The sequence below is a fragment of the Dendrobates tinctorius genome, unplaced genomic scaffold, assembly GCF_039654945.1.
Source record: "Dendrobates tinctorius isolate UK_male_01 unplaced genomic scaffold, ASM3965494v1 ptg000003l, whole genome shotgun sequence".
Classification (NCBI taxonomy): domain Eukaryota; kingdom Metazoa; phylum Chordata; class Amphibia; order Anura; family Dendrobatidae; genus Dendrobates; species Dendrobates tinctorius.
In genome coordinates this window covers 30,267,087-30,283,966 of record NW_027361671.1, presented here as the reverse complement: position 1 = coordinate 30,283,966, position 16,880 = coordinate 30,267,087, and the positions used below count along the sequence as shown (strand labels likewise).

The following is a 16,880-nucleotide window of genomic DNA, read 5'->3' as shown; positions in this document are numbered from 1 at the left end:
GCAGTCCCCCTCCCCCCACTTCATGTGCAGTCCCCTTTACCCCCGACTTCATCATTTGCAGTCTCCTTCCCCCCACTTCATCATGTGCAGTCCCCTTTACCCCCCACTTCAAAATTTGCAGTCCCCCTCCCCCACTTCATCATGTGCAGTCCCCTTTACCCCCCACTTCATCATTTGCAGTCTCCCTCCCCCACTTCATGTGCAGTCCCCCTCCCCCACTTCATCAAGTACAGTCACCTTTATCCCCCACTTCATAATTTGCAGTCCCCCTCCCCTCCACTTCATCATGGGCACTCCCCTTTACCCCGTCACTTCATCATTTGCAGTCCCCTTTCCCTCCACTTCATAATGTGCAGTTCCCTTTACCCCCTCACTTCATCATTTGCAGTTCCCCACCCTCCCCTCACCCTTTTAATTCATTTTATAAAGAAAGCAAAAATGTTTTTCATACTGCCTTGATGATCCCCTGCAGGCCCATCTCTGCTTCCAGTGTCTGGTACATGTTGGCACATACACGATGACGTCATCGCTTACGCACAGTTACCTGACCGGAAGAACAGAGTAAGTGGAGGGAGTGGGAGCTGTGTAGCCGTCAATGTTAGATGGCCGCGTATAGTACTGAGAAACCTCCTGGGTCCCATTGCTGATGTGTGCACCACAGCGCACCAAACTTTAGTGCACAATGGGGCCTGGGAGCAGAAACACAAGAGCGGGATCCCCTCTGTACTGATGCTCACTGGGCCCCATACAGCAGTAAGGGCAATAATACCCTGATAGCGGCCCTGGAGGCGGACATAGTCTGAAGAGGGCCCTGTGTGAGAACAATACATGAACTCTTGACGTTTGGGTGTGGAACAGATCCCAACTCCAGCCTAAAACAACCATAACTACAGTAAACTCAGACACTGGAATAAATACACAAAACACATTATTTTGGTTGTCAAAATGGCCACAGTTTTATTTAAATCACAGGATTAAAACAATCACAGTAGGAGTGAGGTGAAGTGCTAGAACATTGGGATTCACAAGTCGCGAGCTATCCCCAGCTGTCTGAAATAACATCCCCATAACATCCCCATATAAAGGTCCAGAACACAAATTATTAACAACTGCACAATCACCTACACCGGCTGCCTTTACTTGGGCAGTCTGCAAAGAAGAGACTTCTTCCAGTTTCTTTAAAAGAACAAAAAGAAGCATGGATGTATGTATATTGATTATGGGCCATATTGGTATCTTAGTATCTATTACGGTACATATCCTGAAATCGCAACCAGTAAAAAATGTTCCTGACAAATTAGAAGAAAAATCAATGATAACTGACTATCATAGAAGTTCTTATTTTTCCCTCTATACTGTGTAGCGCTGTCAGAGCCAAATTCCCTTCACTGGCCTCCAATACAATTGCCATGCCAGGCTCCTGATGCCTCCTTTGCCCTGCACCCCATGAATTCAGTTCTTTATGAATGGCCATAATTTATTCACATTGTTTACTATTTTACCACTAGAAGAATGCAAAATGAGGGAAATATCCTGTAATATTAGAAATAATTATATTTATTATGATTTGGACATAAATAAATAAATACAAAATAGAAAGAGAAAATATTTCCAGTAAAGTGCACTAAAGGCTGGTTGTCCCCTGCTGAATACAGAAGGGATGTGGGAGTGGATGAATGGAGGAATGCCTGGGATTGTGCAGCCTGCTCTGGCTGGCCTGTAGGTGGGTGTGTTTCACAGAGGGAAGCAGTGGGAATGGATCTGTCAGCCCAGTCATACAGCTAATTAGCTCAGCCTACAACAAAGATAAGCAAGCCAGGGAGGAGGACCCCCTGAGGGGCTTTAGATTCTGGCCAATGCCTGATTGGCAGATGTTAAAAGAGAGTTCTCCTTAATCCACTGCATCAATGAACTGCACACATTCAGTACAGAGATGGGATAATCCAGGCATGAGGACAGTGTACAGTGCAGGCAGCTGCAACAAGGGGACCCAGCTAACATGGACAGGACCTTAGACTCCCTGCAAATCCTGGTCACCCAGGTGCTGCCACAGAGTGACCCCAGTATGGTGTTCAAAGACTGTAAGTAGGACCTAAACTTATCAGACTTCTTGTGGGCTCATGGCTGCAGTATAGTGCACTCACATGGATGCACTTATAGGATCTGGCTAACTGATGTGTCTGTAATTTATAGCAGTCTCTTACTATTAATTCACTTTGTTTCATTTAATTAGATTTGTTGCTTAGCGGGATACTCGTTATTTACTTAGCACTGCATGAAAAAGATATATACCCAATTATCCTGTAGCCGCAAGTGTAGTGTCTTCTCCCCTCTGTACCTGTCTGTCATTGTTAGTTTGTTCTGTCATTTATATTTGTATGTAACCTCCTCCTGTACAAAACCATGGAATCAATGGTGATCTAAAAAGAAATATGTATCTCCATAGTGTGCAGGTGGCGTGTGCAGAGGTAGACACAGGCACAGGTGCTCTGAATGCTCTGCACGCCATGTATATGTCCACATGAGAGCACTATTGATTTACATTATAGAACATGGGATTCTAATTCTGATTTTTAATGATTTTGTGTTCGTATATCCGCTGTACTGGCATAGGAAGAAGTTAGGGACCAGTCCCACCAGCTGCCTGCTCAGACATCCTCAATCTGTACAGCTTCTGAAAAACTACATGGGCCAGAATGCCCTGCCTGCAGGACTCACAGCAATGCTGAGCAAAACCAATCCCAGCACTGTATACATAATCCAATTGTTTATTTACGTGTTCATATTGTTATATAGCAATTATTCTAGCTGCGGTTTGCGGTGGTTTGTTGTGTTTCCGAGGGTCTCATTTTATAATCATTTTGGACACAGTGTAGACACATTTCTGGCTCCTAGCTTCATACGTGATATCACTGTCCAGGGAGCAGAGCAGCAAGCTGGGGTTGACAGGATATGCTGATACTTGTAGTAGGACAGCAACTACACATGGTTTAACTCCGTATTGTGTGCTTTGAACTTGGTGACCATGTAGATATGGATGATGGAAATTGGAGAAGATCATGTATATGAGGATGATGGGACTTGATGGAGATCATGTATATGGCGATGGTGGGACTTGGTGGAGATCATGTATATGAGGATGATGGGACTTGATAGAGATCATGTATATGGCGATGGTGGGACTTGGTGGAGATCATGTGTATGGGGATGGTAACGCTCCTCTTCAACCAGTAAAAGTTTAAAGATTCATTAAAGTATCTTAACGAAGTAAACTTGTTCTTGTATCCTCTTGCCCCAGAGCTCAGAGTGGCAGAGGATCATTACCGTTCATGCAGCCAGTGAAATCCGTACAAGATTCCCGCACTATATACGGGGTTACAGTAAAAGTGAGCGTAGAATTGGAAATGGATTGTATGAGTCAGTGGATGTATGATGTTGCACTTGTAAGTACGCAACAGCTAGAATTTCTCTTTAGGACAATATTACATTGTAATGCTCTGACTGGAGACATTTTTGCTATGGAGAATGACAAAATATCTTTCATGTTTGTGGTTTGCGGACACATGTGCTGAATGCTTTGTTTTTGGTGGCGGCCACTTCTGGGAAAATCTCTGCACAGTACTGTGGAATATGATGGACGTCAGAAATCATATAAAGTCTAATGCTGTCCTTTGGGGTAACCTTAGGTGCATTGATCACATCTTGTAATTATATAGATAATTATAGAATATGGTAACGACGTTATATCTATAGTTTTTTTATTCACTGATTTTTTTTATAAGGGTTTTTCTTGGAATATTTTTTTTATACTTCCTAGACATCCACAGATAACAAACATAGCTTTACTCACCGCCCCAGCTCCTGCTTTGTACCATTGCCCATTCATGGGACCCATGAATTAGTAAAACAAGTTAAACCCCTTTAACTAAGCAATGATTGCATCTCCCAGGATAGTGGGGTTTCTTGTGTAATATTCTTTGTGTCCCATAATGAAAGGTTCATCCTTTTAGGGGGGAGTCAGCTGCTGACAGCGCAAGATTGGACAGAAAGATTTCAAGTCTCCTATCTGCAAGACAAAGAAGTGCCATGATCACTAGTGCCTCAAAGGCCGTCCCTTCATGTGCATTGCCTCAGGCTCTTACCTGGACACTCCCAATCCATCCTATTTTCTCACCATCTCCTGGTTGGATACTAGAGCCATAACTCAGAGGTGGGTTGCGTTGGGGCATTTAGCACAGAGAGTCCAGGGCACAGCACATGAAGAGACTATATTCGGAGAACTTATGTCAGCACATCTCTTTGCTGATGCTAAGAACATATGCAAAAGTATGTTAAAATACCCTTTTAGGTCTCCTGCCTAGAGATGTCAGCGGTTTTGACCCTGGATAACATACTCCATTTAAAGAGGCGTCAGGGAATCACAGTCAGGAAGAGAGGAGAAGACCCCGTGTACAGTCCGACCTCTGAGCTCCGAAACCTTATTAGCAGAAAACTTTAAATAGTGATAAAAGAAGAACAACAATGTGGATTTCTTCATGAAAGGCATCAATGTAATCTGTATTACAGCGCCATTACAGCCACGTCTTTACTTTACAAAACCAAGCTGTTAGGTTCTCTTTAAAAGTTTAATTCTCTCTCATCTATTCATGGAATATCCATAGGATGTACCATAAGTGTACAGTAGATGCAGAGACTACAGTAAAACCTGCAATTATATTAAGAACAGGGCCCCGTTAAGTTCCCCCCACCTCTCCACTGATAATGGTGCTCTTTTCTCAAGATGTATGTGGGTCGTCACCTACTGTACATTTATGGCATATCCAGTGGATTTGCCATGAATGGTTATTCCCATTTTATCCATTGAAGTACCTTTGGCAACCTACTGTAGTACAATAGAAACAATAATTTTTTTTGATAACTCACTCTTCTGCCTATTAATCATGTTCTTAAATAGAAGAGATGCCTCACTAAAACATAATTTAGGGTTGAACAGTGACAAAGACAACCCTTTAATGTACTCTATGAACTATGGTGATATAGAGGCATGAGAAAAATCCCTTTCATAAAGCTGCTCCTTAGAGCTGCCATAAGCCTCAGTGATCACGTGTTATTGCCACGAGATTATGCAGGTGCCCACTGAATTCAATAGGTAGCCAATCCTTCAAAGTGAGAGCCATTCTTTGCACATGCCTCTCTCCCAGCTGATATGAAGTCTTAAGAGGGGCAACATTCTACGGAACTACCAGGCACATACTCTAATAAAACAACTGATCACCGATGGTCTGACTACTGATCTTGACTGAGATTGGCTGGCGTTAAAGTGGTGGTCCGGTCCAAACCGATAAGTCTGCAGTCACTCTGTGTGGCTGCAGACTTTTGAATACCCCAAACGCATGCTCTGCGCACTGCTGGAATCTGCTGGTTTCTGAGCTGGGACCAGTGGGTATGTATAAGTTATACATACTCTCGGACAGAAGCAAGCGTGTGGAGCGTAAGTCTGGAGAATGACCGCAGAGTTATCGATTTAGACCGCACAACTCCTTTAAGTCTTTTGCTCTTGGACAACAACACTAAAGTTGACCTGCACCAGGTCAAAAGTGGTCACTTTTTTGCGGTTTCCCTGAGTATTATTATTATATATTTTTTTTTTCACAATTTAGCAATTCTAAAAGTCAAAATAAACCATTTAAAGGGCCCAATCTCATGATATAGGATAAAAGTCTTACACTGATGAGGGGAAAACACCTCGAAACACATGCCTGAAAATGGAGTCTGGTTTAGCTTCTTATCGTAAGTCTTGTGGCAAGTTCAATATTGAATTTTAGGATTGCTACATCCAATAGGTGGCACTAGAGTTTCTGTTCTCTTCCTCTTTGAAGAGGATATTTGCATATTTAAATTCACAGACGAGCATTACATGGCCTATATGCCTCCCTGCGCAGACTTGGTGCACAAGGCTGAATCTTTACCCCTTACAACACCATGTGGCACTGTAGACTTGCAATAGCAGAATAATGTAAAACATGTAAGTAAAAGAACATTCAATATTTCAGTTAAGTGGCGGTAGACCGCATACAGTATGTGTCTAATATTTGAGCTGCGCCTATCCACGATATATAATCTCCACAAGGAGGCGATCAAGGTTTTCTCGCAATCTATTAGCAGACATACTAAAACCTCTTGTCCACCCAAAACTGTGCAAGAAATATGGAGTTTCATGTGGATGGTCTTTGCAGTAAAAAGTATGAAGAATGATAAAAACATGACCAATACAAGAATGACACACAGAATATATAAAGGTTTATTTCCAAAATAACAAGTTATGCCCCATCAAAGAGTTAAAGAATTGCTTGTTGATCACTGTGGGTCAGACAACTGGGACATCCAGTGATTATGAGCACCGAGCAATGTAGAACCCCATCTTGAACGGAGTGGAAATGTGTATTCTTGATCTCCGCTCCATTATGTGTCTGCCATAGAAAGCAGAGTGTGGTGTTATGTTATACAAGGTTTCATTAACGGGGTTGACCAGCAGAAAAAAATGTTTCATTAAATGTAAAATGCATACTATTATTGAACATCCTAATACACTATATTTTTGCAGCCATGTGTACCGCACCCTCTCACCTCACCCCGACAGCTCCACTTATACTGTCCGCACATGACCAGTGATGGTTGGCTAAGCCATTCTCTTCTCTGGCATGGCTGACAGAGAGACATAGATGGGAGCCTGCATAGATAATGAATATAACTTTACAGTCTGCCCCCTCAATATATTTTACTGATGTGCAGGGAGGAAACTTTCCTACTATCTCCCTTTCAGTCTCCACATGGAGGACGTATAGTTATGTGTCACCTGTAAGCTGAATATCCAAATAATATACTGCGGTGGTCTTCCACCTGTGACTTCCCAGGAAACCCTGTTAAGAGCTGGTACGTCATGTTTTCAGCATTAGTTTCCTAGCTGGAGGTACTGTAGTCTGCTCTGCCTCTAGCATGGTTTCCTTGTCTTCAGTACTTAGTAAGGTCTTCCCAATTATTCTACCCAGGTTGGCTAATTTGTTTTATTCCAAATAATGTCAGCATTTAGTTTTATTAGGAACAGAAGTGTAGAGAAGGGTAAGCATGTGACACATGGTCTTTAAAGGGGAAACCCAAGCAAAGAAAAAATAGGTCCAATATGACGTTGGTGACAGCCTCATAGTGGATTACATTTGGCAACTTCTAAGCATTGGATTTTACCAAATAGAAATCAATCCTGGATGCCAATATTCCACCATCAGTAAAGAAGCTGAAGCTGAAAAGTTGTTGGGCATTGCAACAAGTCAATGATCCAAAATATACTTTGAAATCCACAATGAACTACTTAGAAAAAAGAAAGATTAAGGTTCTGGAATGATCGTCTAAATACTCAAACTTGAAAGTTATTGAGAGGCTGTGAGTAGATCTTATATTTGTTGTGTATGGAGGATGACCAAAGAATATTTCTGAGGGAGAGAGGAAAATATTCCTACAGCAAGAATACAATGATTGATAGATATCTAGAAGGCCTCATGTCCATGACTTACGTATGTATTTTTCACTGATAAAACACACGCTCGCAAAAGTATATGGGGGCGATTCATTAAAGCCTTTTTGCCCGATTTGTGGCGATTAAAGGTTTGAAAAGTTTACATTCTTTGGTGCAAAGCAAGGTTGCTTAAACATTTCGACTTCTGGCCTTTACATGCCATATTTGCATCAGTTCCACCAAGACGATGGTGAGACTGTGCGGGCGACCCCCCCTTCCCACTTATACACTTGCAATGAGCGAGGGTGAGCTATGCCACAAATCTTACTCTAGCAGAGACTGGCGTAAGATTTGTGACGAGGTGCATAGCAGTGCACACCACAACACGCCTTGCCTGATTAGCGTCCACTCCAAAACGCCCCCTCGTCCCTAGCATGGCCCCCTTCTATTCAGAGAGTCACCGGTCTTGAGGAATCACCCCGTAGAGGGCCTTTGAAAATCATTTTGCAATTTATTTACTTATATTTTAAAATGTAAAAATCACTGATGATCCTCGGATGGTAAACATTGACACACTGACGCTCAGACCCAAAACATAAATAAAACCTAAATTGATTTTTGTGTACATGTAAAATCAGAATGATCCCTTGAAGAAAACCGTTTGGAGACTGTAACTTCTGCCAAAGTTGCAAAGTCCCTGTTAAAATTACGCTATAATGTACTTGGCATATAAAGTGATCCCTGATGATCCTGCTGCTTGGCCACGACAACCGAATCTATTGAACTCTACATAGACAGTAAGGCCACGTGAGTATTTGGTGAGTTTTTTTACCTCAGTATTTGTAAGATAAAACCAGGAGTGGAACAATCAGAGGAAAAGTATAATAGAAACACGTCACCACCTGTATTATCACCCACTCCTGATATTGGCTTACCAATACTGAGGTAAAAAAAAAAAATCAAATACTGAACGTGTGAACGTGGACCAATTGTAATGACAGTGATTTCAGTACAAAATAGATAGAAAAACCAAGAGCAAATAAGTAAATGGTGTATTACAAGCAGTGAGAAGTTAGTTACTTAGCCCAAATCTACAGTGCCTTGCGAAAGTATTCAGCCCCCTGGAACTTTTCAACCTTTTCCCACATATCATGCTTCAAACATAAAGATGCCAAATGTAAATTTTTGGTGAAGAATCAACAACAAGTGGGACACAATTGTGAAGTTGAACAAAATTTATTGGTTATTTTGAATTTTTGTGGAAATTCAAAAACTGAAAAGTGGGGCGTGCAATATTATTCGGCCCCTTTACATTCAGTGCAGCAAACTCACTCCAGAAGTTCATTGTGGATCTCTGAATGATCCAATGTTGTCCTAAGTGACTAAGGATTATAAATATAATCCACCTGTGTGTAATCAAGTCTCCGTATAAATTCACCGCTCTGTGATAGTCTCAGGGTTCTGTTTGATGCACAGAGAGTATCATGAAGACCAAGGAACACAACAGGCAGGTCCGTGATACTGTTGTGGAGAAGTTTAAAGCTGGATTTGGATACAAAATGATTTCCAAAACTTTAAACATCCCAAGGAGCACTGTGCAAGCGATCATATTGAAATGGAAGGAGTATCATACCACTTCAAATCTACCAAGACCCGGCCATCCTTCTAAACTTTCATCTCAAACAAGGAGAAGACTGATCAGAGCAGCCAAGAGGCCCATGATCACTCTGGATGAACTGCAGAGATCTACAGCTGAGGTGGGACAGTCTGTCCATAGGGTAACAATCAGTCGTACACTGCACAAATCTGGCCTTTATGGAAGAGTGGCAAGAAGAAAGCTATTTCTCAAAGATATCCATAAAAAGTGTTGTTTAAAGTTTGCAACAAGCCACCTGGGAGACACACCAAACATGTGGAAGAAGGTGCTCTGGTCAGATGAAACCAAAACCAAACTTTTTGGCAACAATGCAAAATGATATGTTTGGGGTAAAGGCAACACAGCTCATCACCCTGAACACACCATCCCCACTGTCAAACATGGTCGTGACAGCATCATGGTTTAGGCTTGCTTTTCTTCAGCAGGGACAGGGAAGATGGTTAAAATTGATGGGAAGATGGATGGAGCCAAATACAGGACCATTCTTGAAGAAAACCTGTTGGAGTCTGCAAAAGACCTGAGACTGGGACGGAGATTTGTCTTCCAACAAGACAATGATCCCAAACATAAAGCCAAATCTACAATGGAATGGTTCACAAATAAACGTATCCAGGTGTTAGAATGGCCAAGTTAAAGTCCAGACCTGAATCCAATCGAGAATCTGTGGAAAGAGCTGAAAACTGCTGTTCACAAACGATCTCCATCAAACCTCACTGAGCTCGAGCTGTTTGCCAAAGAAGAATGGGCAAGAATTTCAGTCTCTCGATCTACAAAACTGATAGCGACATACCCCAAGCGACTTGCAGCTGTAATCGCAGCAAAAGGTGGCGCAACAAATTATTAAGTTAAAGGGGCCGAATAATATTGCACGCCCCACTTTTCAATTTTTGAATTTCCACAAAAATTTAAAATAACCAATAAATTTAGTTCAACTTCACAATTGTGTCCCACTTGTTGCTGATTTTTCACCAAAAATTTACATTTGGTATCTTTATGTTTTAAGCATGATATGTGGGAAAAGGATGAAAAGTTCCAGGGGGCCGAATACTTTCGTGAGGCACTGTATAGATGTGGCATGTAAGAGGGTGGAAATGGGTGGAGGTGTCCCTTCTATTGCCCACTTCCCACAGAATGATAACGGGGAGGCGATGGCCTTGTCACAGCAGCTGGGTGGCCTACTGTTTGTATACCTATGAAATGGCAGAATCTCTGAATTTTTTATTTTTTTTTGGTCACTTCACCTCCCAAGAAAAAGATCAGTATTTTGTATGCATCCTAAAATGATAATGATAAAAACTGCAGCAGGTACATGAAAAATCATATCCTAATACAGCTCTATAGCTAATAAAGCTCTTGGAAGGTGAGGAGGAAAAGTTTCATGTGAACAGGGAACCAATGGGACTCTGGAGTTCAAAGATCTGAAGCCAGTTGAGGGGGAAGGTTCCAATTCTGAGGGTCCATTGCTCCCTTTTACAGATTCCAGAGAAGAGCAGACTTTCATATGCACTAGCAATCTTTATTATAGTTTATGGAAGTTACGCAGCATTCTTCAACTCCCATAAACTGCGATGGAGAAACAGCGTGGATGTGTAACCAAAGGCCATGTCTCCTCCATTGCCTGGAGTGTTGAACCTATCAGACATGTGACATATCCAGTGAGTACTCACATGTAAGGATATCCTTCATGTCATGCAGTGAAATTCAAGATCGGGACCATGAAAAGTGAACAGCGCTGCCACTAATATGCCATCTAGTCTCTATAGACAGGTGGATCTTTCTGAACCATCGTGTTCAGAATATGTATATGTGTACAATAGCTGTGTACCCTTGATCTTAGCCCCCAACATTGCATTTCTATAACAAGCACAGATCTTTCAGTGTCGCACCGCCTTGTGGGATGCAGGCCTAGTATCTCGGAGGGTGGTTCAGTCACGGTGACTCTGTTGGCTCTAACAATCCCTAGGTTAGGTGGCAATTATAAAAGTGGGAGTTTACGGATATATGAGACTGAGGGTTATGTTGATGCCTGCAAGGTATGAGGCTGCGGAGGAAAGAAGCATACACCAGGGGTCCCATGCAAACTTGAAAGATGAATTTTACTGAAGGCTTGAAACAATTCTTGTGTTTTTCCATAAAACAGTCATGGATAATAGATACAATTTTCCTTAAACATTGTTAGTCAACGCCTTTTCTCAGTCCCGGCCTTGGGAGGATGGCAGTAACTTTTCATATAACTCACTGTGCTGCGTGAAGGGGGAGGACTAGCTGACCTTAATCGGATCGGAGTATCCGGATAATCTGCTGCGTAGCTCTGCAGCTCCTTTGCTTGTCTCAGCACTTTGTTGCTGTAAACGCGGGGTACTCCAAGAAAAAGGTGCTTTTTATTATCCGCTTGTCCTAGACGAGGAGCCTCAATTTCCTGCCTCCTCTCACAACCAAGACTGCACGTAACAACATGTTTTCAGTCTCCCACACCACCTTCAACTGCCAGTTATTTTCCAATCAGAAAAACAAGTTGTAATGCCCAACTAAGGCAGAAGAGGGCAGCATAGTACTACAAGTTGTAATACCAAAACAAGGCAGGAGAGGGCAGCATAAGGAATTTACCTCCTCCCAAGGCAAAGCAGAAAGCAGCTGACACAAATGCAATCATATATTAGTAATGCTTTTTCTGGTCACTACATCAGCATCTTGTTGACAGGTTTTTTTGAAAGCAAAAACCTATTTAAAGAAAGCTGAAGAGAAGTAAAAACCACAAAATAGGTAATAAAGTACAAAAGTGCAAGATTTTACATTTAATGACACTAAAGCCAGACATAGCTTATATGAAATGGAGCAGCACTTTAAGTTTAGGCAACCGTGATGATATGGTTGCTGTATATGTCCAAGATCATGCCAAGGTTTTCAGTGTATCTGCTCCAAAAATACATTACTTTGAAATGCAAATTTGCTGAACATGGGTGTATCCTCCACACTCCAAATCATCTCCAAATGCTGTGCTGCCCACAAATGGGAAATAAACCCTACTTATAAACAGATTATTATATTCTCCCTTTAATGAAGCACAGTGTGATTAGCGCTAATAGAACATCTGTCAAGCTCTATCTCCAGCCTTTTCCTCTGATTCAGATTGTGACCAGGAAACATTCCAGTTGTGGTCTGCACTCGGCTCCATCCAAGGATCTCGCTTTTTGGGAATGTGACATATCGTTATTAGTACCTGATGACTACGCGCACCAGCAGTAATCATGCACGATAACTGCTGTTTTTTAATACCAGGGCAGAGGCCAGAACATCATCATTAAACATTATAAATTCACTGAGTACATTCAATGTCTGGGCAGCTAGAAACACTGGTACCATAAATTAAATTGAAAGCACCTTCTATATAAATTCAGAAACGCTTCAAAGGTTTGTTTCCCATTGTTCTTATGAAGCCAGATATGAGCGGCCCATGTGCTTTTGATTTTCAGTAGATGGCTGTGTAAATGCAGAACAGGCATTACAGGGAAGTAGATCTGCATTTAGCTACGCGCTGTCTAGATTAAACTACCTGTTAAGCGGTAATTGTTTGTTCCTGCAATGACTTGTAATGTTTCATGTGTTTGTTGTTTACTCTTATTGTCTACAGTATATAGTCAGTGACTGCCGTGTAGGTGGCTGGAGGCTTCACATGCCCCAAGCGATATGGCCTATCAATTTAGGTTACAGCCATGTTTAGGTAAAATTAAAAAACGTAATGGATCCTGTAAATGAGTGAACATAAGGAAACCTCAATGTTGCATATTTTCCAACAGTCTCTATTTGGTCCGACAGTTCTGCAAACTGGATCGCCAAAGGGTGTGGTTAGCAAAGGTGGCTGTAACAGAGTTACTGCAACAGAGCAGAGCCAGAAGACCACAGTGTCTGGTTGCTCCTTCTCCGCTGCTGAGAAGAAGCACTTATCCAGTTTATTAAACATGTTTTCCCTTCACCCATGACAGCACACCTGAGACAGGGATCCGCCCCGCCAGGACAGGAACCTGCTGAAATATAAGGGACGCTACCTCTCCCCTGCTTCAGTTGGGTTCGTGTCCTGGAAGGGAATCCCATAATGACAGCGGCGGTGCCTGTCATGCAGAAAAGGTACCAGGCGCGGACAGAAAGAGTGTCATGCCTGTAGCGCTGGCCGTTGAGTCCTGGAAGCGCAGTCCGCAGGGTTCCTCAGGGCCTTGCGTTCGTGTGGGCGTGAGCGGCATTCTCTGGGGTGCTTGTGGAGATATCTACCGCACCTTCCTCCCCTCACGCCCCCAAAGCTGGCTCACACTAAGGCAGCGTGTGGAGAAGCGGCCGGAGGCGACTTCCGGGTACCTCTGACATCACGGGCGCCGCAAATGGATTATGGGGTGCGCGCCTCCTATCAGGGAGTCGCCGGAAGATGGCACCTTGTGTGACGGGGGGGCAGCGGCAGATCATCACCCGAAATAAGGTGGGAAGTTTAAAAAGAGGACACCAGGGCAGCAGGCTGCCGGCAAACTGGAATCAGAGCGGTAGTCGCTATTGCCCATCCACAGCAAGGTTGCAACGTTGATAGCCGGTCAAGTACCAGAAGCAGCAGTCGTCTCAGCCACAGGTCTAGGGATTCCTCAGTGTCTAGAGGAGACGTGTTACGTGTCTCTCCACAGCCACCGAGTCCGGTACCCTTATTTATCAACGGGTGGTGAGTGATCTTCGTGAATGTTAGCTAGGTGTTTAATAGGCCCCTATTGTTTGTTTAAATCTTTAGGAAAGGCCTAGGAAGTCTGTGACAAAGAAGAATAACAGGGTCTGAGCCCTGTGTAAAAGTCCCCTAGCGATGGACTGGCAGATGGACTTATGTTCCAACTGCATTCAGGGAACTATTGCGGAGGAGACCCCTTATTTTGCAGCCAGCTTTAGGTCGGTAATTAGGTCAGAGGTGGAGGGCTCCCTTAAAACCCTTTTAAAGAAAGGGCAGAAGAAAGTGAAAGACCTTCCATCTAATTCAGACTCCTCCTCGACCTCGTCTCAGGGCTGTTAGGGACGGCGGAACGCACTAAATATAAATAATAGGAAGTGCGTTCGCCGCCTGGGGTCCACCGTGCAGTAGGTGTAACAACCGCTGCTGAGTAATGGCAGACTCGCTATATGGCGGTATACTGCGGTTGGGTTAAACGTCACCCGAGGTGCGCAGAGCGGACTCTATTAAACTCACAGAGGCGCTTTAGTACAAATAAAACATAAACGCCGAGCCTGTTAGCTTCACAGGTCTCAGCTGGCGTGCATACACGGTATATGGTCACAGAACACGGCCCAAGGCAGAGGTCGGTGTCCGTCTTGACCTACCATGCGTGCGGCGTCACTATCCCGGACGCCAATAAGTGCTGCTAACTGCAGCGCAGCGGTAGCTACTATCACTGTACGACAGTGCCGTGAGACATCACACTATCGGACGCTAGAGTAGCGGTGCGGTATGGACTGTGGTGTATAGCTTGACACTGACTGGCGCCGACTATAACTCTAATTCCCTATCCACATGCGTAATATCAGAGGGAAGGGGTTTTATAATGAGTCAGTCACCAGAATCATACATCCGTCACCATTCACACATAGCAAGTATAGTCTATACTAGCGCATGTCCGAGCGGCCATGCGAGCCTTTTATAACCATGCGCTTCCGGGACCTTCCAGACCTCTGAGATGGGCCAATCAGATCAGGACAAGGACCTGAGCACGTGACCCCCGATCTCCACTGGGAGAGAGTCTCGTGGGCATGCCCAGTAGCGCGGCGAGAGGACTTAGCCTCTGGAGTGGTTTCCTGCAAAGCAGGTTGCACTACCATTGCTGGTCCAGAGGTGGCAGCAACATCCAGACCCAGAGAGCTGGTCTGAGCAGGGCGCCTGGATCGCCGAGATTGCTGTGCAGATCCCTGAGCAGTTGGAAAGGAATGGGAGACCGCTGGATGTATGGCTCTGGATTCCTGCTGTGCAGCTGTAGGAATCCGACGCCTAATGGTGCTGTCACACTTAGCGATGTACCAGCGATCCCGACCAGCGATATGACGCGGTCAGGATCGCTGGTACATCGCTAAGTGGTCGCTAGTGAGCTGCCACACAGGCGATCCTGCGTCCTCCCGCCCGGCTCCACGCTCGTCGCTCGTCTCTCCGCAGGAAGCTGACGACGAGAAACAGTCCTGAACGTTCTCGCGCGATCTGCTGTGTGATGGCCACTTTCTGTTTGGTAAGAATCTGGATGACATCCTAGAGAAAGCCAGTGACAAGAAAAAAGGCTTTCCCAGGTTTCCAGCGGACCAGAGAACTCCGTCTTTTCGGGGGATAAATTTCAGCAGGGGCCGTCCTCCGGGAGAGAAAAGGAAATGGGAGGATAAGAGAAAAAAGGAGTCTGTCTTCATGTTCGGCGAGTCCGCCTCTACTTCCAAGAAATCCCCGCAATGATGCCAGAATCCGGGTCGGAGGAAGGCTTTCGCTCTTTGCTCAGGTCTGAGAAAACATCTCCTCCAACACATGGATCCTAAACATAGTGATGAAAGGCCTGAGGATACAATTCCATCATCAGCCAAGGGCAACATTCGTAATAACCCCCGTCGGGAAAGGGATAGGGGAACAATTGGCCCTAGAAACAGAGATCTTGAGTCTGGTAGACAAACAAGTCTTGTCAGAAGTCCCAAACGAACAAAAGTGGAGAGAGGGTTCTACTCACCACTCTTAAAAAAAAAAAAAGACAAAAAAACCCAGACGGTTCATTTAGGACAACTATAAACCTCAAAGGTCTCAATCGCGGGTGGAAAATCAAACCTTAAAAATGGAGTCAGTGACTACAGCCATAACACTTCTATATTACAATTGTTTTATAGTGGTAGTCGATTTAAAGGATGCCTACTACCACATCCCCATCCATCCAAGCTATCAAGTATTTGAGGGTGGCCCTATACATCCAGGGCAGTCTCAGGCATTTTCAATTCAGAGCCCTTCCCTTTGGATTGTCAATAGCCCCGAGGGAGTTCACTAAGGTCATAGCGGAGATGACCGCTTTCCTTTGAATCCAGAACACAGTTATAGTACCCTATTTGGATGACTTACTGATAGTGGGGGGTTCGGAAGACCATTGTACTATGCAAATGAGACAGGTGATCGACACCCTACAAGAACTGGGGTGGATGATAAATACCCAAAATCAAGGCTACAACCCCTGAAGAGGCAAGCCTTCTTAGGGTTTATCCTGGACTCCGAACTGCAAGCCTGTCTTCTACCGCAAAATAGAGAAACTAGTGAATATGACCTCTGCAGAGAAAGGTCAGCCCCATATGACTCTGAGAAACGCAATGTCCCTGTTAGGGACCCTGACATCTTGTATCCCACCGGTCTGGTGGGCTCAATTCCACACCCGACATCTGCAGTGGGAGATTCTGTAAGCACAAAAATGGCTAAGAGGACGTTTAGAAGGAAGGGTGGTGCTTTCCTTAGAAGTCAGAAACTCCCTCAGATGGTGGTTGGACAGGACAAAGTTGACATCAGGGATACCTTGGGAAGGGCCAGTAAGTTATGTGATCCTGACAGACGCAAGTTCCTCAGGGTGGTGGGTGCACCTAAGGGGTCAGGTAATCCAGGGGTCCTGGGCGCCTCCGGAGCAGGATTCATCATCCAACCTAAAAGAACTTTGGGTAGTGAGCAAGTCCCTAAAGCACTTTATCCCCCTC

The 16,880-nt window shown here is 44.1% G+C and overlaps 1 protein-coding gene across 2 annotated transcripts in view; it reads left to right on the top strand.

Annotated features, from left to right (window-relative positions):
- The first annotated feature begins 1,775 nt into the window (after positions 1 to 1,775).
- Positions 1,776 to 16,880, top strand: part of LIX1 (limb and CNS expressed 1) — a 170,779-nt gene continuing 155,674 nt past the window's right edge. Inside the window, exon 1 of one of the 2 annotated variants that reach the window (XM_073543657.1) lies at positions 1,776 to 2,081. In XM_073543657.1, the coding sequence (XP_073399758.1) occupies positions 2,000 to 2,081 (82 nt within the window). In that variant the 5' untranslated portion in view covers positions 1,776 to 1,999. The remainder of the gene's footprint in view (positions 2,082 to 16,880) is intronic. The other variant, XM_073543710.1, reaches the window with a different exon arrangement.